Here is a 22,782-nt window from a genome sequence, read left to right as displayed (position 1 = left end):
GAAGTGGAGTTGAAATGGTTACAACTGGTATATATGTATGGGAATAAATCGTGAATATTGTGAATAAATCGATTTGTACCAGCATCTGCAGTTATTTTCCTATACTATATGTATGGGAATGTTCGCATGTGTCTGGTGTCGGAGTTTTCTTTAGCGGCAAATGTCAGGTGTTTGGGGGGTGCTGTAGAAGTAGCCTGTTTCAAATTGGCCTCTTTCAAACTGAGTTGCCCAGGAGGAAAGTTGGATGGATCATCAACTTGCCACATTTGGCTGAAGATCGCTGCAGATACTTCAGTTATCTCTTTGGCATTCACATTGGTGATCTGCCATTGTTGAACACAGGGAAATTTCCAGAGCCATCTCATCTCATGGCCAGTGATGGCCGGGAACACGAGAAAGATGAAATGAAATAATCGCTTGGCACTGTGGGTAAAAGTACTTGCAAGTGCCTCAGCCTTGTCTTTGGAACATCTGCATTTAAATTAAGGACTGGAGTTGCCTCCTGACTTTTAGCTTTTTAATAGTTTGCTATTGTGATAAATCTGCAGTCTTTTGATTTAATCTGTTGGTTGTGATTTTCTTGCTTCTGCCAACTGGATGTGGCTTTTAGCTTGCATGTAATCTTGTTTTGCAGCTTTGTTAAGCATGCCCTTCGTTTTTAGGTATGCTCGTATTGCACGTGTCAATGGCATTCTGTATTTATAGACATATTTAGAGGGCAGGGTGCCGGAAGTAATACAATCAGAAATGGTTTTGGAGTGCAGAGATCCAACCTTATCATTCCCCAGCCCCGCATGTCCCGGTTTTATCTTCACCCCGAAATCCACAAACTGAACTGTCCTGGCAGACCCATTGTTTCTGCTTGTTCATGTCCCACCGAATTAATTTCCACATACCTCGACTCCATCCTATCCTCCCTGGTCAAATCCCTCCCTACCTATGTCCAAGACACCTCACACGCTCTTCATCTCTTCAACGACTTCTGTTTTCCAGGCCCCCACTCCCTCACCTTTACCCTGGATGTCCAGTCATTCTACACCATCATCCCCTCCACTACATTGACGACTGGATCAGTGCTGCCTCCTGCACCCATGCAGAACTCACTGACTTCATCATCTTCACGACTAATTCACATTTTGCACTCAAATTCGCTTAGACTATCTCTGCCATCTCCTTACCATTCTTGGATCTTACCGTCTCCACACAGGAAACAGACTATTGACCGACATCTACTGCAAACTTCCTTGTACTTGGCCAATAAACGTATTCATTCATTCATTCAAACCTACCGTAGCTATCTAGACTACATTTCTTTCCACTCTATCCCCTCCTCCCAATTCCTCCATCTCCGCCGCATCTGCGCCCAGGATGAGGTTTTCCGTACTAGATCATCGGAGATGTCCTCATTCTTTAGGAAATGGGGGTTCCCCTCTTCCATTATAGATGAGGCTCTCATTAGGGTCTCCTCAATACCCTGCAGCTCATCTCTTGCTCCCCCTCTCCCCATTCGCAATATGTTGCATACAACATATAATCTTCCAGCACTTTAGCCACCTCCAAAGGGATCCCACAACTGGCCACATCTTCCCATCTCCACCCCTTTCTGCTTTCAGCAGAGGCCATTCTCTCCGCAACTCTCTGGTCAACTCATCCCTTCCCACCCAAACCACCCTTTCCCCAGGTAGTTTCCCTTACAACCGCCGGAGATGCAACACCTGTCCCTTTACCTCCCCCCTCGACTCCAAGTTTGGAACCTCTCGCTGAGGCAGAGGTTCACTTGCACCTCCTCCAACCTCATCTACTGTATCCGCTGTTCTAGGTATCAACTTCGGTACATCGGCGAGCCCAAACCCAGCTCGGCGATCGTTTCGCTAAACTCTTCCGCTCAGTCCGCCTTAACCTCCCTGATCTCCCGGTTGCTCAGCATTTTAACTCCACCTCCTATTCCCAATCTGACCTTTCTGTCCTGGGCCCCCTCCATTGTCAGAGTGAGGCCCAGCGCAAATTGGAGGAACAGCACCTCATATTTCGCTGGGGTAGCTTGCACCCCAGCAGTATGAACATTGGCTTCTCTAACTTCAAATAGCCCTTGCTTTCCCACTCTCTGCATCCCTCCCTCTTCCCAGTTCTCCCACCAGTCTTACTGTCTCCGACTACCTTCTATCGATGTCCCGCCCATTCCCCTTACATCAGTCTGAAGAAGGGTCTCGACCCGAAACGTCACCCATTCCTTCTCCACAGAGATGCTGCCTATCCCGCTGAGTTACTCCAGCATTTTGTGTCTACCTTCCTTTTGTTGAACCAAATCGGTTCCCCTTGTTTGGTTGTTATTGCAGAGTGAAGGGGATGTTAGTTCATGAGATTATGGTTAATGGTGAGATACAAAACTGCTATTGCCGTTGTCTCACAGTGTTCCTGCCGCTTTTAGAACAATGTTGGTGTGATACAAAGTGATGGCCATTTTCCCTGGTGTGAAGGCAGGAATTTGCCTACATGAGGACAGTGCGGTGATCAGTCCTAGCAACACTGGCATTGACAGATGCATTTACAGTATGTTGATGAGGATGGTCAAGTAGATTTATCTCTCATGTGCCTTTTACTGAGTGGCTTCCGTCTGGCCACTACCATAAAGGCCTGATTGGTGAAGTGCTGCAGATATATTTGTCCTTCTGGAAGGTTCTCCCATCTTCACAGAGGAACCCTGGAGCTCTGTCAGAGTGACCATCGGGTTCTTGGTCACCTCCCTGACCAAGGCCCTTCTCCCCCGATTGGTCAGTTTGGCCAGGCGGCCAGCTCTATGAAGTTCTTCCATTTAAGAATGACGGAGGCCACTATGCTCTTCGGGACCTGCAGTGCTGCAGAAATTGCATTATACCCTTCCCCAGATCTGTGTCTCGACACAATCCTGTCTCGGAGGTCTACGGACAATTCCTTCGTCTTCATGGCTTGGTTTTTGCTCTGACATGCACTGTCAACTGTGGGACCTTATATAGACCGGTGTGTGCCTTTCCAAATCATGTCCAATCAATTTAATTTATCACTGGTGGACTCCAATCAAGTTGTAGAAACATCTCAAGGATAATCAATGGGAATTATGGAAATAGGATGAACCTAAGCTCAATTTTGAGTGTCATAGCAAAGGGTCTGATTTGTAAATGTGCTATTTCAGTTATTTCTTTTTAATTACTTTGCAAAAATTTCTAAACACCTGTTTTCACTTCTTCATTCTGGGGTATTGTGTGTAGATTGATGATAAAAAAAAGTAATTTGATCAATTTTTAAATAAGGCTGCAACGTAACAAAATGTGGAAAAAGTGACAGTCTGAATACTTTCTGAATGCACTGTATGTACGTATGATGCATGGGCTCTGGGGTCCCCGTTGTTACCCTCAATGTTCCTACATCATTGTGAGCCACTTCAATGCCAGGATTTCTATGGTTCAATAGGGATGTTGCATTTTTCCAAGGAGGCTTTGAACCTTTTTCTCTGTCTACCTGGTAATTTTCTTCCCACCTGAGAGCACAAAACAAAGTGTCTGCTTTGGGGATTAGGATTTGGGGTCTGAAGAAGGGCTCGACCCAAAACGTCCCCCATTCCTTCTCTCCAGTGATGCTGCCTGTCCCGCTGAGTTACTCCAGCTTTTTGTGTCTATCTTGGGGATTGGGTGGTGGGCACATGAACTATATGGACCACAGGGTACAGCCATCTAAATGTAATTGGGATCTCATTTCATGAGATGTTTACCTGACAGAGGACACAAATGTTCGTCTGCTAATCATATGGTGTGTGAAAAATGAAAGTCATAGCATGTGAGGATTCTTCAGTGATGACCAGGCTCTCCATAATGCAAACATTCTGGCCCCTACCCTAAGTGAAGAACAGCGGTGAACATATCAAGGATGGAGAGGCAGACAGTGCACACTGGAAGGAACACCTCAAAGACCTCTTCAACTGCAATTCTGCCTTTGATGTGATCATTCTAAACTTCAGACTTTATGGTTCTACTGTATTCCTAATCAATAATAAATTGAAAAGGCCGTAAATAACTAATGGTACAGGATACCATTTTTGGAATAGAAGAAAAACTGCTTATAAATAGATAAAATTCAGGGATATCTTTCCAAAAACCTATGCTCCTTTAACCCTGAAACATCATCTATCTTTGCCAGATAGAATATCTTTCTTTCTCATTTAATGTACATGGTGGTTGAAGAGTCTGAATGCTCAGAGCATTCCTTCCTAGAAGTATGCCCATGGAGATTGGAGATTTTTCTTTCTATTTCAGATATTGTAATCTACATTGTACATTAAATGGATTGAATTTGGGTTTGTCTCAAAGGCTTTTTACATCTAATTCCAGATCTGGTCTTTTCAGTTGTCCTACATAAGCTCCCAATTATGTAGCACAGCAACAGTTTGTTAATCAGTTGGAATAAATGAAAGCATTGAATGCCCTTTGACACTAAATTTGCCCAAAGAATTTAGTGCATTGATCTGCACAATGAGCAAAAAAACTTTTTTTTAAACAATTTTAACTATTGAGTAACAGAATTACAGTTTTGCGGTGTTTGCTGATTTTAACTTGAGGCATGGGGTCAATTTGGTTTCCACAATGATTTTTCAAGCTTGCATATAGGTTTATGTAATCTGTGGTGTATAAAGTACTGAGATGAGGAACAGGATTCTTGACCAGGTTTAATATTTTTTCCCTCATTTTTCTTACTCATTCTAACGGCAGCGGCTGACTAGCAGTCTGTCTGTCTTTTTTTTGTTGTGTGTCGGTGTTGGGATGGTTTTTATATATTTTATTTTGGTTGTGTATGTGTGGGAGGGGGTGGTGGTGGGGGTGGGGGGGGGGGGGGATTTTTCTCTTCCTCACAGCGCGGGGTGCGGCTCGGCTGCGGGGCCTAACATCGCCCGCTGCGGCTCGGCCGCTGGACTTTACATCCCGGTGCGGCTTGGCCGCTGGACTTTACATCCCGGTGCGGCTTGGCCGCTGGACTTAACAGTGCCCGGTGCAGCTCGGCTGCGGGGCTTGACATCGCCCGGTGCAGCTCGGCTGCGGGGCTTAACAGTGCCCGGTGCAGCTCGGCTGCGGGGCTTAACATCGCCCGGTGCAGCTCGGCTGCGGGGCTTAACAGTGCCCGGTGCAGCTCGGCTGCGGGGCTTAACATCGCCCGGTGCAGCTCGGCTGCGGGGCTTTTCATCGCTGGTGCGGCTCAACTGCGGACTTGACATCGCCCGGTGCGGCTCGACCACGGGACTTAGCTGCGCAAGGCTTGGTTGCGGGCCTTTCATCGCCCGGTTCGGCCGCGGGACGTTTCAGCGCCCGGTGCGGGGACTGTGCGGGTCGGTCGGGGACGAGCTGTCTGTCCGTGGGCGTGGGGAGGAGAGTGGAAGTTTTGTTGCCTCCATCACAGTGAGGGGGTGTTTGGAGTCACTGTGATGGACGTTTGTGTTGGGGTTATGTGTCTTGTGTTCTTTTTTTTTTTCTATGACTGCTATGTAGTTTCGTTCGGTACTTCGGTACCGAACGACAAATAAAGCTCTGTTATACCTGTTATACCTGTTATACTCATTAAATTGTGATTGTCTACCCTTTGGTCTCACTTTCTGTCTGAATAGGGTACAGCAGCTTGGTGATAAATTACTGGATGAATGTATGAAGACTGGTACTATTAATTGTGGGACCAAAGTTAACATTCTATTAAGAATACGGGAAAATTTAAATCAAACTAATTAACTTAAAGAAGTGGTGGTTGTTGTCTGCCATCACCAGTACAAGTCACCGCAGAGACTTAACAATACTGGTAGAAGCTTTGGCAGATCTTTAGCAAGAGTGGACACCCTTATTTTCCTACTGCAGCTCTAGTGGACAAGTTAAAGAGAAAGCCAGAGGTCCTGGAAGCCAGACAAGCAGTCAGAAGCAATGAAAAGAGATTGCACTCAAGCTTAATATTAGAGGTGAAGCACCAAAGATCTAATTGCAGAGATACGGATTTTCATGACGTCTCGCCTGGCCATCAATTACCTTATCAAATCTCATCCTCGTGTGTTGCAAGAGGAAGTTATGGAAGCAGGTCTGATAGCAATGTTTAAGAGGCATTAGACAGACCTATGAAAAGATGAGGAATGGAGGGATCTAGACCATGAACAGGAAGACATGCAGCTTAAATTGGCATCATGGTTGGTACAACAATTGCGGTTTGATGGGTCTGTTCCTGTGCTATGGTTTGCTGTTCAATGTTCTGCAACTAACCTCACATTTGATCCATGTAATGTAGTCCTGCCACTTATCTAATCTTTATCAACCAAGACTCTTATGTAATATTTATAAATCCCAATACCAAGTATTGCGCACACATTTGTAGCTTCCGCACACTACTAACAAGTCAAATACGGCAACCACTTCATCACAATAAATTGCAAGACCTACATTAATATACGTGTATCACTTTTGCAAATTGTGGCACACCATTGATACCTGCATGATAAACCATCGGGGTTCAAGTGCACATCTATTGATGAGCTCATTGCCTGTGGAATGCTCATTGTTGCAATCATCGTGTGCATGTCCAGCAGTGGCACAGTTAATATTTAAGCTGCCACTAAGATTATTCTCAAATCTTGTTTTCTTCCTTGTCGCACAATTTCTTCTATTTTGAAAATTGGAAATAGTGTAAGCATTTATTCCTTAGTTATCCCTTTCCTTTCAACATAATCCTCTTTCAATAATGAATATCCTTCATGGGTGCAAATCTACTGTATTTATCTGTTATGGGCTAAATGTGACATCAGACAGCCAAGAATGTGGTTAATTCCATAAATACCCTACAAAAAAGGCCTAGTAAACCATTCAGTTGTTTTCTAACTTTGTTCAAAGCTCAGGAAGGGATGCTCACATACATAAAAAATAATAAATTAAAAATGTCAGACACTCCTACTATAGTACAAACAAGGAACTGCAGATGCTAGTTTACAAAGAAGGACACAAAGTGCTGGAGTAACTCGGTGGGTCAGGCAGCATCCCTGGAGAACATGAATCAGTGAAGTTTTGGATTGGAACCCTTCTGTAATGTAGTGTTTGTCAGATGGGTGTATGGGGATGCAGAATAGTGGTTCAGCAATGTGCTGAATTTCAAGAGAGGCATTTGTTTCTGCTGTTATTCAGCGCCTGCTACATGTGCAACAACAAATCTCAACAAATGTGCAACCTATCAGTCCATCTGAATATCACCTTAGCTCTTGCTTCACAGGAATGCAGATTCTCATTATCTGAGCTTGGGTGATTCCACTGGGACCTCAAAGAAATGAACAATAATTAAATGATCACTTGTTGCACAGTCAGAGAGGGCTGTGTCTGTTGTCTCCATCCTTTTCTTTCTGCTGTACAGCAAAGGAAAAATCCATCGGATTTAGACCATATTGTTGAGGACAGAGCAAATCACCGCAAAACAAGTGACGCCATTGTGTGACCCATGCAAATAAATTATTGAATCAATGAAATTAGTTCACTCTTTTATGTTTTGTTTTTCTCTATCATTCATATTGCATCCATCATTATTCTTTAATCCTCTACTGTCCTACTGTTCCATCTCATCTAATTATAACTTTTCAATTTTCTGAACATGACAATTGAACAAGCAACATCACCAACGTCTGCTCAGCTGTTGGTTATTTCCCTTTAACTCTCCATTCACTTTTATCACCAATTTACCCTGATTCAATTCCTCGTCAAATACCTAAAGGGCTTTAAGCCTACGATCACCTCATTCTATCTATTTTACTCAGAGACTTTGATTGCTTAAATCATTAATTTTGAGGAAACAAGTCAGATTATGAGTATCTGCCTGTTTACTTTTCCCTTTTTCTCCTTTTAATTTATCTTAGAAATTAAAATGACCTACAGGCGTATGCAATTAGCATTGCCTCTTGTCAACAATTGACATCTGTAGACTGTATAAAAAAATTCAGTCTTCATATTATTAAAATTAAAATAACTAAATTAAACAAATACACCTGTGATATTACTAGTTTAGATTTTGCCCTTCATTAATTCCTTATTAGAATCACTGTCCCTGTTGTAAAGAATTAGCAATTCCCTTTTCCAACTGTAAATAAAACATAGGTGGACAATTAGTAGTTTTAAAATGTAACTATTTTCAATATGGACAAAAATTAACGTGGAAATTTTACACAATCTCTGGTTCCCCTCTTCCAGCCTGTAACTCCTTCATTTTGCCACCTAACTCCACCCTGTTTTTTCCTGTTTCCCCTAACTTTACCCTTTGTAAAGTTAACAAAGTGTAGCAAGAACTGCTTAAAATCAGAAATCATTCTTCTTTGAAAAAAGACAATCCATTCAATATTCATTGCTATGTCTTCTTCGAAGGTATCACAAAATGCTGGAGTAACTCAGCGGGTCAGGCAGCATCTCTGGAGAGAAGGAATGGATGACGTTTTGGGTCGAGACCCTTCTTATAACATATAAGATAATTAGGGGATTGGACACATTAGAGGCAGATAACATGTTCCCAATGTTAGGGGAGTCCAGAACAAGGGGCCACAGTTTGAGAATAAGGGGTAGGCCATTTAGAACGGAGATGAGGAAGAACTTTTTCAGTCAGAGGGTGGTGAAGGTGTGGAATTCTCTGCCTCAGAATGCAGTGGAGGCCAGTTCGTTGGATGCTTTCAAGAGAGAGCTGGATAGAGCTCTTAAGGATAGCGGAGTGAGGGGGTATGGGGAGAAGGCAGGAACGGGGTACTGATTGAGTGATCAGCCATGATCGCATTGAATGGCGGTGCTGGCTCGAAGGGCTGAATGGCCTACTCCTGCACCTATTGTCTATTGTCTATTGTCTATTCAGACTGATGTCAGGGGCAGCGGGACAAAGAAAGGATATAGGTGGAGACAGGAAGACAGTGGGAGAACTGGGAAGGGGGAGGGAAAGAGAGGGACAGATGAGCTATCTAAAGTTAGAGAAGTCAATGTTCATACCGCTGGGCTGTCAGCTGCCCAAGCGAAATATGAGGTGCTGATCCTCCAATTTGCAGTGAGTCTCACTATGACACTGGATGAGGTCCATGACAGAAATGTCTTCTTAATTAATTGAGGACAATTAATGGAGCAGAATTTGGTTGTGGCAATAGAAAAATATAGAATCAGTGTGGATGACTGATTCTCAATTGGGGAGTACTATCAGAACTCAATTGGGGAGATTCTCAATTGGGGAGTACTATCAGAAATCAAACATAAGCAACACTAGATTTTTGGACCTTATTTTCATTTATATCCTTTTATTCTGGGCATAAGTACCGAATAACCAGAATAGCCTTTTGGGAGAAATTATTGTCTTTAAAATTGTTTAAACTGTAGAGTGTGAAAGGTTAAATATTTAACTAGCTGAAATTCAGCACATAAAATTCATTAAATTGAGCTCAATAGACTTGCGAATATATTGCTAACTCTTCAATTGAGTACTGGTTTTCCAAGAAATTTCACTTTGTCTGACTATTTCATCTGGTGGCTCCCTTGTTATTGGATCAGTAAGATATACGTTGGTTCCTAAACTCTTATCAAATGTGATTGGTGTGCGCGTTGTGCTACTGACATATGTTGCAAGAAAGTCGAGAGAAGGTAGATTTTAAATAATTGTTGTCTAGAAATTGTTTGTTACCAATCATTACTGTGTCATAATGTCAGTTATGCTGAGATAAATTGTAAACACAGATGCTTAGATCAGTTTCCTGTTGCAAATGGCTTCACTTGAAAATGATTACCAGCACAATCTATCCCAAGTAAAATTACTTTTATACACTATATGCCTGTGAAAAAATATATAAATAGGTTAAATGTCAGGGAGATACAAAAAACTGCAATTGGCTTGAGTTTAATTGCTCTGACTATTCTTAAAAATAAAATATCCAATTGTTGGTCATATAGCCAGAATACTCCTCTGTATTGATTGAAGAGTTAGGTTCTAAATTATTCAACCTTATTCTCTAAACACTAAATTGCAAAGCTTTCATTTTAATGATGAAAAGCGACACTAAAGATGTATTGTTTTCAAAGAGGCTTTGCTACAAAGGGCTTAGAGGAGAGTGCCCATTTCAGAAGCTTAGTATTGGGCATTTGCACCATGTGGCCTGCCTTCACAGCTCATTGTTGGCCTGAAAGAGAAATGCTGATGTTGGTTTGCTTATGAATTTGAAGGATTTTATAGTGGTACCTCTTGGATGGTTTGCTGCAGATGATCCTTTTTTCCAAAGTGCACATAAGGGCACATTGCTGCCTGGTAAAGTAAGCTTGGTGGAGACATTAGAAACTGCAGGTGCTGGAATCTGGAGCAAATACTGGAGGAACTCATTGGGCCAGGCAGCATCTGTAGAGGGAATGAACAGGTGATAGTTTTAATTCAGGACCCTTCATTCTGATTGGAGTAGGGGCAGAGAAAACTGAAAAAAGTGGGAGTGGGTGAAACAAAGCCTGGCAAGTGATAGGTGGGTGATAGCCTGGCAAGTGATAGGCGAGTGATAGCCTTGCAAGTGATAGGCAAGGGTTTGATGGGCGGAGAATGTAACATAGGCTCGAGGTGAAACTCTTCCTGACATTAGTCACCCTTGTGTCGCCACAGTGATCTCTTATGTTAGAAGCACATGTGATGACAAATAGATCCTAAAATACAGATTGGTGTACCCTCCATTCATAACAATTGCTCAGCTTCAGGTTCCTTGATGCACTCCCTTGTTCCCATTTACCCCACCACTATCACCACATGACTTCTGACCTGCTCGGCTTTGAATGAAGAACCAGGTGGCATGTTATCATTTCCAAAAATGTGCAAGGTCCCATTATCATATCATATCATATCATATATATACAGCCGGAAACAGGCCTTTTCGGCCCTCCAAGTCCGTGCCGCCCAGTGATCCCCGTACATTAACACTATCCTACACCCACTAGGGACAATTTTTACATTTACCCAGCCAATTAACCTACATACCTGTACGTCTTTGGAGTGTGGGAGGAAACCGAAGATCTCGGAGAAAACCCACGCAGGTCACGGGGAGAACGTACAAACTCCTTACAGTGCAGCACCCGTAGTCAGGATCGAACCTGAGTCTCCGGCGCTGCATTCGCTGTAAAGCAGCAACTCTACCGCTGCGCTACCGTGCCGTACCGTACCGTGTCTTTGAGTAAATGTAATATTTTCCATGGGGGACTTGGGATGATGACTAAAATGGTCATCTTATCCTGCTGCTGTACTCGGTCATCTCAGCCCATAGGGTGTGCTGAAACTAGAAAACATTTTCTTATATATTAAAAAGCTCATAAAGGCTGCTATATAGACAAATCTGTATGTGCCTGTACACGGAATACAGAAAGTTAAAGTGCAGATGTTGCAAGCAATGCAGAAGGCAAATGGTGCGTTCACCTTTATTGCAATGTGGTTGTAGTGCGAGTATAAGGATGACTTTTACAGGACTTTAGTAAAACCAAAAATCCTTGGACTAGGTACAGTTTAATCATCTTACTGAAGGAACAATGTGCTTACCGTGGTGATAGTGTAGCTGGATTCATCAAACTGATTACTGGAATGAGAAGTTCGAACCTTCAGGTGAACTTGAATAGCATTGGCTTAAACGCAAGGGATTTAGGGTAAATAGAGATGTTATCAGTGAGACACATAACATTTTATGGAGGATTAAGGAGGATGAGTTAGGAGACTGTTTCCGCATGCTGGTCAATTTATGATTGGAGTGTGTTAGTCTTGGGATAAATGTTGGCCACATAAGCTTGAGGAAAGGAAACATTTTGTTGTTCAGAGGATTGTGAATTTTTGGAATTCCCTTGGTAAGAGGATTTTAGATGATGAGTCATCGAGTCTTTTCAAAAATAAGAGACTTTTCAGTTCTAAGAAATCATAGACAAAGACAGTTGTTCAGAAAGTTAGAGCTGAGTTTGAGAATCAGCCATACATTATGGTGGAAGGGGCTCAAAGGGTCCACTCTTACTCTTTGTTGTTATTAAATAGCCAATTATTTATTTGTTAAAGGAAAAAGTAGTATCTATGTAAACATTTTTCAATACATTTTCACAGGGGGTGGTTTGGTGGGTATATGGAATGAGTGCCAGAGACAACTGCTATAACAACATTTAAAAGACACTTGGGCCAGTGCATGGATAGGAAAGATTTAGAGGGATATAAATGCAGGCAAATGGGACTAGCTTAGATGAGGCATCTTGGTTGGCATGGAGGAGTTGAACCAAAGGGCCTGTTTCCATGCTATGTGCGATATGACTTATGATTCTAAATGCATTCATTGCCAAAACTAGTGTTGAGTTTCCTTGCATTATTTATAGTATGACATGGTCATTGTAATTTGGACAAGGCAGCACGATTTAATGCCATAGTCATATTATGTAACCACAAGTGTAAAGTTCGACTGTTCTTGGATCATAACCAACTCTGTGATAAATTCAAGATGTAAGTGATACTAAAGTTAATATTTCTAAGTTTGTAGTTGTTTGAATGATGGGAAGTTTCATTTTTGCTCTGTTGAGGCAGCCCTGCTTTAGCTACTGTAATAAGGTTGAGTGGCAGAAAAGGTGAGGTTTTTGGTAATGGTGTTTTTACCACCATGAAGAATTTGAAAATTACTGTTTAAAGTGATATTCTGCTTCTCTGGTGCTGTGAAAATGTCTGTAGACTTGTGACAGTGGTGCAAAACAGTTTGTAATATGTGCCAATTTGCACTGTCTCGTAGCATTAACAACTTTGCACGGATATGAACTTTAACCAGACTCGTGTGTGCAATGCTGGGTTGCATATATATATTAGTATCCATACTTATCGATCCAAAATTAGTTCCAATGTACACATTATTTTACATAGGTATAAGGTACAATTGTTTAAATGATATGGAGACTGCTATAGGAAATTAATTGATTATATTACAGTTTTTCATAATATGTCATCTTTGACCCAAAAAGCTTTATGATTTTATGGAAATAGAAAATGTACAGAGAAATGGCTCCAAAAAATTACACAGATTTCTAAACTGATTTCCTAAAGGATTTATCTCTGTCGAAAATCACATTTATGACATAAAAACTACAAATAAATTGAATTTTTAAATCGGGGGCAAACTAGCTTATCCTTTAAGGGTGATCTGTTAGCAATTGTAGTCATACATACATTCATACATTATTTAAAGCATAAAACGTTGGTTTCCTTTATGTTGCGGGAAAAAACATTTCTTTTAATGGAACATTTAATTTGGCAGTGCAGGTAATTGATCTAAAGTGTAAGTTGAAGAATTTCACACAACCAGTGGCCACTCAATCATATTTAAGAAATTAGTTTTCTTTAACGTCAACTTCAGAATGATTGTAAACATTGTGGTGAGTTAATTTACATATGATTCAAAATAATGTGTGGAATAAAAGAAGCCTGTTGTTACCTTTTTAAAGCCATTGTTTTAATTAACTATTGTTATCGACACAGTTAAGAAATTTACACTTTTTATTGTTTTTGACACAGAAAATAAAACTTCAGTGCAGTGAACACAATAAATATAAAATTAATATTTCTTACTTGTTAATCTGTCCGAATTCTGAGGACTATAATCACAATTGCATGAAATATTGCATAAACGTAGGATAAACAATAGTTTTAAGCTTTGCTATTTTATTGAGTTATTTTTAACAAGTTACAGATTGTACAGTTGAAAATTCCAGTTGACTTCCTGTTATTGTGTCCTGTTATCATTTGTGTTTCATAGCAGATAAACACTTATCTACGATTTGCGGTCAAATGGATTAAAATAGCTTTTTGTGGAAACCTTTTTTAGTATTTCTAAAACTAAGGAAACAGATTTATTTTTATTGGGGGTGTAAATAATTTCATATATTCTGCCTTGTCGTGTAGAGATAATGTTTCAAGCATAAATAAAAGTTCCTGAACTTCGTGCAGATTAAGAACAAACGGTATAATTTCAGCTATTCCTGAAAATATTTATTGTAAATACCACGAAAGAATGAAAGTTAATTTGGTGATCTTGTCTTTTAGGATTCTGAGTTTTTTTGGCACAATGATTTACAGAGGATATTGCACTGGCCACAAGCATTTCCATGGTCCTGTCATTCAAACATTTTATGTCTTAATTGTTGCTAGTCAGTTTGATCTTTTATGGGCTTGAATTTTGAAAAATCTATTTTTAGCAATGTTGTCTCAGTGGTAAATAAATGCTGAACAGTGGTAAATAAATGCTGAATCAGAACAGCGGGTATGTTAACATCAGCAAAAAGTATAAAGAATTAACTGAAGTTTGAAGCCTTATGGTCATCCATTGTACATGGATTAACATAACATATACAAGATCAATTTAAATCTAGATGAATTTTGATTACTTGAGAGAATTGAAGAAGTCTCTAGTCCTCACCATGACATTTTGCCTCTGCTAATTATTTGCTGCATTGTGCAGAGGAGGAATGAAGAGGCATTCGGGAAATATCAAGTCATAATTCCAAGGGTATGCAAGTATGGTGTAGTCTTGGTAGATCATCTGGCCTTTTGCTGACCATTATTTTCACAGATTAATAATGTTATGAGGCTGGAAGCAGGGATTCTCTAAAATGGAGATTATGTAGTTTTGTAAACTCATTTTGAGGATCTTAAAGCAACTCGCTTTGTGCGCAGTTAGCACAACCATTGATATGGTCAATGTGCAGGTGTGGAATTTGTGACAGGGACTGAGGATGAATGCTCAAAATCCCAATTTTTTTACATGAAAGTTGGGGAACATCTATGATTTAATGTTCATCAAGCAATCAAATATTGTAGAGGAGGGGATATTGAGAGGGGGAGAGAGAGAGTGAATCATCAATGTACATGTATCACAAAATGCTGGAGTAACTCAGCAGGTCAGGCAGCATCTCTGGAGAGAAGGAATGGGTGACGTTTCAGGTCGAGACCAGACTGATGTCGGGGGGTGCAACAAAGAAAGGATATAGTTGGAGACAGGACGACAGGGGGAGGGGAAGAGAGGGACAGAGGAGCTATCGAAAGTTAGAGAAGTCAATGTTCATACCGCTGGGCTGCAAGCTGCCCAAGCGAAATATGCAGTGCTGTTCCTCCAATTTGTGGTGGGCCTCACCATGACACTGGAGGAGGCCCATGACAAAGGTTAGACTGGGAGGGGGAGTTAAAGTGCTGAGCCATCGGGAGATCAGGTTGGTTAAGGCGGACTGAGCGAAGGTGTTGAGCGAAACGATTGCCGATCCAGCGTTTGGTCTCGCCGATGTAGAGAAGTTGACATCTGGAACAGCGGATACATTAGATGAGGTTGGAGGAGGTGCAGGTGAACCTCTGCTTCACCTGGAAAGATTGTTTGGGTACTTGAATGGAGTCGAGGGGGGACGTAAAGGGACAGGTGTTGCATCTCCAGCGGTTGCAGGGGAAAGTGCCTGGGGAGGGGGTGGTTTGGGTAGGAAGGGCTGAGTGGACCAGGGAGTTACGGAGGGAACGGTCTCTGCGGAAAGCAGAAAGGGGAGGAGATGGGAAGATGTGGCCAGTAGTGGGATCCCGTTGGAGGTGATGGAAATGTTGGAGGATAATTTGTTGTATACGCTGGCTGATGGGGTGGAAAGTGAGGACAAGGGGGACTCTATCCTTGTTACAAATGGGGGGAGGGGGAGCAAGAGCGGAGCTGCGGGATTTTGAGGAGGCCCTAGGGAGAGCCTCATCTATAATGGAAGAGGGGAAGCCCCGTTTCCTAAAGAATGAGGACTGAATGCTGACAATTTGCATGTGGGTGATACTATGTGTAACATGTAGAGAAAAGTCAGAGGAATAGTAGCTTTTGCTTGCACAGCATTGCCTTCACTTGCTCCTCCCTTACCTGCACTTGGTCATCGAAACAGATTCCTGGTCAGCAAGGCTCTGCAGCATCCATTTGTCCAGAGTCATCTGCATATGTGCCTTCCAGATACGTGGACCCCATTGTTGTTTGTTGCCCTTTGATTCAAGGCAGGAGTTGGTTCCAGAGGCTAGTTCCTGAGAATTTGAGGCCAGGCTAAAGAACAGCAGGAACAAGAAGAGCAGGAGGTTCAGTTAAGTTAAATCAAAACACCACCACCCTTGTCTCGCATAAGAATAAAGGAGGAAGGCATCAATTGAAGAGGCTAAAATAGAATTCTTAAAAGACATGTTTCCGATGAAGACAAGATTACACTCTAGACACACAAATAATTTGTCTACAATCCTATGACAAAGCCCCGATTACATTTAATAATCCTTCATATTTTTCTTTCCAGGACAGCAACTACAGCAATAAGTGGATCCCAGATCAATGTATAAAATAGCACAAATTGACTGTTTTCAGCAATGCACAGCTTCCCTTGACATAGCTTGTAAATGTATGAGATTTATTTGGGCGATTCTCAAATTGATGAGGAATCTTGTACTTTGGAGAGACAGCTAGAGCCACAGTCTTGTGGTCTTTATGGTCTTTTCCAATGTTGGGCGGAACAGGTCTTCTACCAAGAGGACCGATCCCCTGCTATTTATTGCACTGTTAAGAAAATTTAGGTCTCTTTCAGTAAATTCAGGTTATCATTCTATTCATTGCAGCCTCCACCACTTCCATGTGACTGGTTTCTGGCTGCCACTGGGAAGAACTGACCTTTCTTTAATTGCTGCACAGAAGTAGGAGATGTGCTTAATTGGGCGATGTACTGTTAGGAACTGAATGGGTCCTGTTTCTTTGTGGTTTTTGCCCAATGTTAATTTTTTTTGTAAGGGAAAGTTATGAACAATGGTGATATCATTGCATCAAAAGGCTCAGCAATGTCTTATTATCATTTCTTTTGGATTTGCTTAAAAATATTGGGTGCTACTTGTGTTGAAATACATTGCTGGTTATTACGTAGGTAGCCATTTCTTCCTAGTTATTTAGGTGTGCTTATTTTACAATATTTGTCTCTTGATCCACAGATGTTTCTGTATCAAGCAAGCTTTTATCACTTGTAGAGAGTGCCACTGGCTAGATATAATTAGCTTTAATAGTTAAAAAGGTCACCATATTTTTTGTCATAATACTTTAATCCGGCAGCCTTTTGTTTTAACCAAACAGTGACTTAACAGTTGACATTACAAGATTTGTCCCTAGCTTTTATATTTATGTTCATTGCTAAATTTCTCATTTATAATATTGGAATTAACGCAATTTACATTTACAAAATATAATTTAATTCTCTTTTGTACCGTATGCTCTAAGATTAAGTAATTTTATTTCACTTGACTTTGTATACATATTTAAGTAATAAGATATAGTAGGCAAATGAAATAAATTTAAAATAATATCATGTCTCCTTATTAAATAATGTATGTTCTTTTTATCAGGTAGTTTTTTATGTTCACAAGGAAACATGCCATTAGTAAAGAGGAACATTGAACCCAGGCTCCTCTGTCATGGTGCTTTGCCTGAAGGAATTAACAGTGAACTGGAGTGTGTCACAAACAACACACTAGCGGCTATCATTCGTCAGCTCAGCAGTCTCAGTAAGTGTAGAAGCCTGTTCTCTTTTTACATTTGTAGAGTTCAGTCTTTTTGATAGTTCAAACTATTTGAAGTTTTTTGTTTGCATTGTACAGATATTTTGTGTCTCAAACTACCCATCTAAATCTCAATAACAAATGTTTTTCTAATTTGATTGTCAGATGCCCATAGTATCTGTTTGTAGATTTTTCAACTAAAACAGGAGAAATTAATCTATTATGATAAATAAAGTTATAAGGCGGTTTTGATGAATTGTAGTAATTGCATTTCCCCATGGGATATATTGATCACATCAGGTGACGGGCAAAGAAATCCACATTCCGCAATGGTAGTGTTTTTACTTTGATTTCACTCAGTGTAAAGCCACATGTTGTTATTTAAAAAAAAAGAGAAATATGAAAATTAAAATTATCTGATTTCAAATTCCACTAGCAGTAAGATATTACACGTAAAATATTTGTAGAGATCAACAATGGTAAAAATAGATTTGCTGAGAAATTGGCTTTCATCAGTTGGTGTACTAAATCATTAATGTCTATTTGACTTTTCCAAAAATCAATTATAAAAATTTGCAAAGAAGACAGCTGAAACTGTAATAGGATGGCGTATTCCCTATTCCCTATTCCCTCTCTCCTCTCCCCCCCCTCTCTCTCTCTCTCCTCTCCTCTCCCCCCTCCCTCCCCCCCTCCCGTCCCCGCAGCGCTGACCGCCGGGAGGTGTAGTCGCCGTCGCCTCTCCCGCTGTTTGATTTCATTTATAACAAAGACATTTATTTTAAATGAGGAATGTGATTTTCATTAAGTTTGATTTTATTTCTTTAAAAAAAGCTGCTGCTCTATAGACAAGTTCCTCATTGAAACTGAAACTGATTGGTTTACTCCATTTTGTTCAGCAATCAGGGAAATGTCTCATTTGTTATGCTAGCTAGACACTTTTCACATAACACACATAGTGACTGCCATGAAAGAGACAGAGGCCACGAGAAAATGAGAGAGTAGCCTTGGATTTACTGAAAGAGATTTGGACATTGGTATCAGGGAGATAAATGCGAGAAGGAAGGACATGGCTCCAGCTTCCTTCTACAGCTCCGAGAAACCCGTTCCTTGCAATGAGGCACAGATATGTGTCATATTTTTACAAAAGTTTCATGCCATTGAAAACTGTTGAGTGAAAAAGGGATTCCTTAATTGATATGTACAATTGTACAAATATCTGTGCAGGTGGTCCTGAAAGGGGGAGATGAGGGGTTATGGTGTGTTACCTGGGCTCTCTTAACTAATTACAAGTGAATTATGGAATTATGTTGACAATAGGAACTAGAGCATGGAAAGGTTCACTTTGTCTGGATTGGAGCTTTCTTCTGAAAAAAATCTCTTTATTGTTGTATTTCTCCACCCCCCCCCCCCCCCCCCCCTTGTCTTTCCACTTTTTAGAAGATTAAGCTGCTGGTGTTTTGCAGACATCTCCTGCTTGCCTTCCTTGTAGTCTTGCTCCTGTTGCTCTACGGTTTGCACCTCAGGTTCTGCAAATGCTTGCTGCATTCACCATAGAGAAAAATCTTCTGGTGATCCAAAACCACCTGAATATTGAGGGAGTAGAAATCTTTCTTGTTGGTGAAATCATCAAGGGGAGCCTTGATAATTTCTTGCATATTAAGGGGAGCCTTGATATTCACTCGAGCGTACTCGTAGCAGTCTAGTAATGCTGCAAATCCAAATTCCTGAGATACCACTTCTCACCAATATCAAAATCTGTCAATACAGTGCCTGGATGACCATTTTGATGGAGTGGTGAGCAGCAAATTAGCTGACAGATTAGCTACCTCCGGTGGCTGTTTGGAAAATCCTTTTAATGTGGAAATTGATATTTGAAGTAGGCTCTTTGGCCCACTGAGTCCATGCTGACCAGCAATCCCTGCACATTAATACTATCCTACACACACTAGGGACAATTTGCAATTTTACCAAGCCAATTAACCTACAAACCTGTATGTCTTCAGAGTGTGCGAGGAAACTGGAGCTCCCGAAGAAATCCCACGCAGATTACGGGGAGAACGTACCAACGCCATACAGATAGCACCCGTAGTCATGATTGAACTGGATCACTGGTGCTGTAAGGCAGCCACCCTACCGTTGCACCACCATGCCACCCTTAAAGATTCTGAAGCAATTCACATTTCCATGTGATGACAGCATTGAAAATCAGAGGCTGTAAATGCATTCCTCTTCCGAGCAGTGTGATTAGGATATGGCATCTCTGAAGACTCTGGAAGTTGTCACTTCACAGATGGGCATATTTTGCTTTCGCCTCCAGGTCCTGACCAACCTGTATGAATGGTCATTGCCACGCTGATGTCTCCAGTACAATGTTGTCACAGCAATGTTACTACTGAGATTCTTGTTGCATGAATTTGACAGGAATAAAATTGTGTGGGAAACAAGCCCTGTGAACCTTGGAAAACGTTTGAGCAGCCTGCACAGCTTTCTGCTGCTGTATAGTTATGTCTCTCAATGTCAGTGAAGAATCCCATTAAATGTATGTAAATGCAGTAGAGTACCTAGATGTACTCCCAGTTGTGCTGTAACTGTTCAAGAGGTTGTGGGTTGTACATAAAAGCTTTTATTTAAGCTGGCAAGGGAGGAAATGTCTGCTGACAAATTATTGACATTGTTAAATATGCACCTGATACTGGAAAATGTTATGCATTTAGGTAATTGGTGCATAGAACTGATTGCTGGCACAATTTAACCCAAGTCAAATCTCTTTCATTCCAATTTGCCTTAATGCATCCAAATTCTAGGTTACTATCTTGCAACATTCCTTAAGATGATTGATAAATATATACACTATTGTAATTTAGTGTTGCTAATGGTTTATTCATGTGGACATTATTGTTAGTTTTCTTGCATCTAAAGAGAAACTACAAGTTCAAAATTTTTGCTGTTCCTTAATATTTCCAAATCCATACTAAATTGTAAATGGAAAAGATCAACAACAATAGATAATTTTAAAGATGCTCCAATTGAGTATTTTATTCAATAGAATAATGCTGGTTATTTGAGCATACAACAATATTTTTTTCAAATTGTAGAAAATCTATTTATGTATTCGTAACTGTTTCACGTCAGGAAGCTTTATAATTCTTACTGCCTCCACTCTACATGTTTTTTTACAAATACTTCTAACATGTCATGATAGATGGTATATGAATGTACTGATTAACAGCAGAGGTAGGGCACTTTGCTCATCAAGCTTGCTCCATCACTCAATAGAATCATGGCTGATCTAATTGAGTTCTTTGGTTCTATCTTCACTAAGAAAGACACAATCTCCCAGAAATACTAAGAGACCGAGGATCTAGTGGGAGGGAGGAACTGAAGGGAACCCACATTCGTCAGGAAATGGTGTTGGATAAACTGTTGGGACTGAAGGCAGATAAATGCCCAGGGCCTGATGGTCTGCATCCAAGAGTGCTCAAGGAGGTGTCCCTAGAAATCGTGGATGCATTGGTGATCATTTTCCAATGTTCTCTCGACTCTGGATCAGTTCCTGTGGACTGGACGGTTGTCAATGTAACCCCACATTTTAAGAAAGGAGGGAGAGAGAAAGCGGGGAATTATAGACCAGTTAGCCTTACATCAGTAGTGGAGAAGATGCTTGAGTCAATTGTTAAAGATGTTATAGCAGCGCATTTGGAAAGCATTGATAGGATCGGTCAAAGACAGCATGGATTTATGAAGGGGAACTCGTGCTTGACTAACCTTGTGGATTTTTTTGAGGATGTAACAGGTAGTATGCATAAGGGAGAGCCAATGGATGTGGTGTATCTGACCTTTCAAAAAGTCTTTGACAAGGCCTCACTCAAGAGATTAGTGTGCAAAATAAGAGCACATGGTATTGGGGGTAGGGTATTGACATGGATAGAGAACTTGTTGTTAGACAGGAAGCAAAGAGTAGGAATTAACAGGTCCAATTCAGAATGGTAGGCAGTGACCAGTGGGGTGCCGCAAGGCTCGATGCTGGGACCCCAGTTATATACAATATGTATTAACGATTTAGACGAGAGAATTAAATGTGACATCTCCACGTTTGCGGATGATACAAAGCTGGGTGGCAGTGTGAGCTGCGAGAAGGATGCTATGAGGCTGCAGGGTGATTTGGATAGGTTGGGTGAGTGGGCAGACGCATGGCAGATGCAATATAATGTGGATAAATGTGAGGTTATCCACTGGTGGCAAGAACAGGAAGGCAGATTATTATCTGAATGGTGTCAGATTAGGAAAAGGGGAGGTTCAACGAGACCTGGGTGTGCTTGTACATCATTCACGACAGTAAGCCTGCAGGTACAGCAGGCAGTGAAGAAAGCCAATGGTATATTGGCCTTCATTGCGAGAGGGTTTGAGTTTAGGAGCAAGGACGTCCTACTGGTGAGACCGCAACTGGAGTATTGTGTGTAATTTTGGGCTCCTAATTTGAGGAAGGACATTATTGCTATTGAGGGAGTGCAGCGTAGGTTCACCAGGTTAATTTCCTGGATTGCGGAACTGACTTGTGATAAAATAATTGGTCGACTGGGCTTTTATTCACTATAATTTAGAAGTATGAGAGGGGATCTTATAGAAACATATAAAATTCTTAAATGATTGGACGGGCTGTATGCAGGCAAAATGTTCCTGATGTTGGGGGCGTCCAGAACCAGGGGTCACAGTTTAAGAATAAGGGGTAGGCCATTTAGGACTGAGATGAGGAAAACGTCTTCACCAAGGGAGTTGTGAATCTGTGGAATTCTCTGCCACAGAAGGCAGTGGAGGCCAATTCACTGAATGTTTTCAAGAGAGAGTTAGATTTAGCTCTTCGGACTAAAGGAATCAATAGATATGGGGGGAAAAGCCAGAACGGGGTACTGATTTTAGATGATCAGCCATGATCATATTGAATGGTGGTGCTGGCTCGAAGGGCCGAATGGCCTACTCCTGCACCTATTTTTCTGTTTCTAAACGTCAATTTCACATTCCTGTGTAGCTCCAGTAATCTTTATATTCAAAGATTCAACTGCCCTGCCTTCCGAGGAAGTGAGTTCCATAAATTCATGTTGCGTAGGAAAATAACTGCAGATGCTGGTACAAATCGAAGGTATCACAAAATGCTGGAGTAACTCAGCAGGTCAGGCAGATCAGTCTGAAGTAGGGTCTCGACCCGAAACGTCACCCATTCCTTCT

At 41.2% G+C, this 22,782-nt stretch overlaps 1 protein-coding gene across 3 annotated transcripts in view; it reads left to right on the top strand.

The window, feature by feature from the left end:
• Positions 1–22,782, top strand: part of wasf3b (WASP family member 3b) — a 66,874-nt gene that overhangs the window by 1,852 nt on the left and 42,240 nt on the right. For 2 of the 3 annotated variants that reach the window (XM_078402407.1, XM_078402405.1), the window contains exon 2: positions 17,407–17,565. The exons of the other annotated variant lie outside the window; for it this stretch is intronic. In XM_078402407.1, coding sequence (XP_078258533.1) covers positions 17,433–17,565 — 133 coding nt within the window. In that variant the 5' untranslated portion in view covers positions 17,407–17,432. The remainder of the gene's footprint in view (positions 1–17,406; positions 17,566–22,782) is intronic. 3 annotated transcript variants of the gene reach the window in all.

The sequence above is a fragment of the Rhinoraja longicauda genome, chromosome 7 (genome assembly GCF_053455715.1).
Source record: "Rhinoraja longicauda isolate Sanriku21f chromosome 7, sRhiLon1.1, whole genome shotgun sequence".
Lineage (NCBI taxonomy): Eukaryota > Metazoa > Chordata > Chondrichthyes > Rajiformes > Arhynchobatidae > Rhinoraja > Rhinoraja longicauda.
This window is presented reverse-complemented; position numbering and strand designations above follow the sequence as displayed.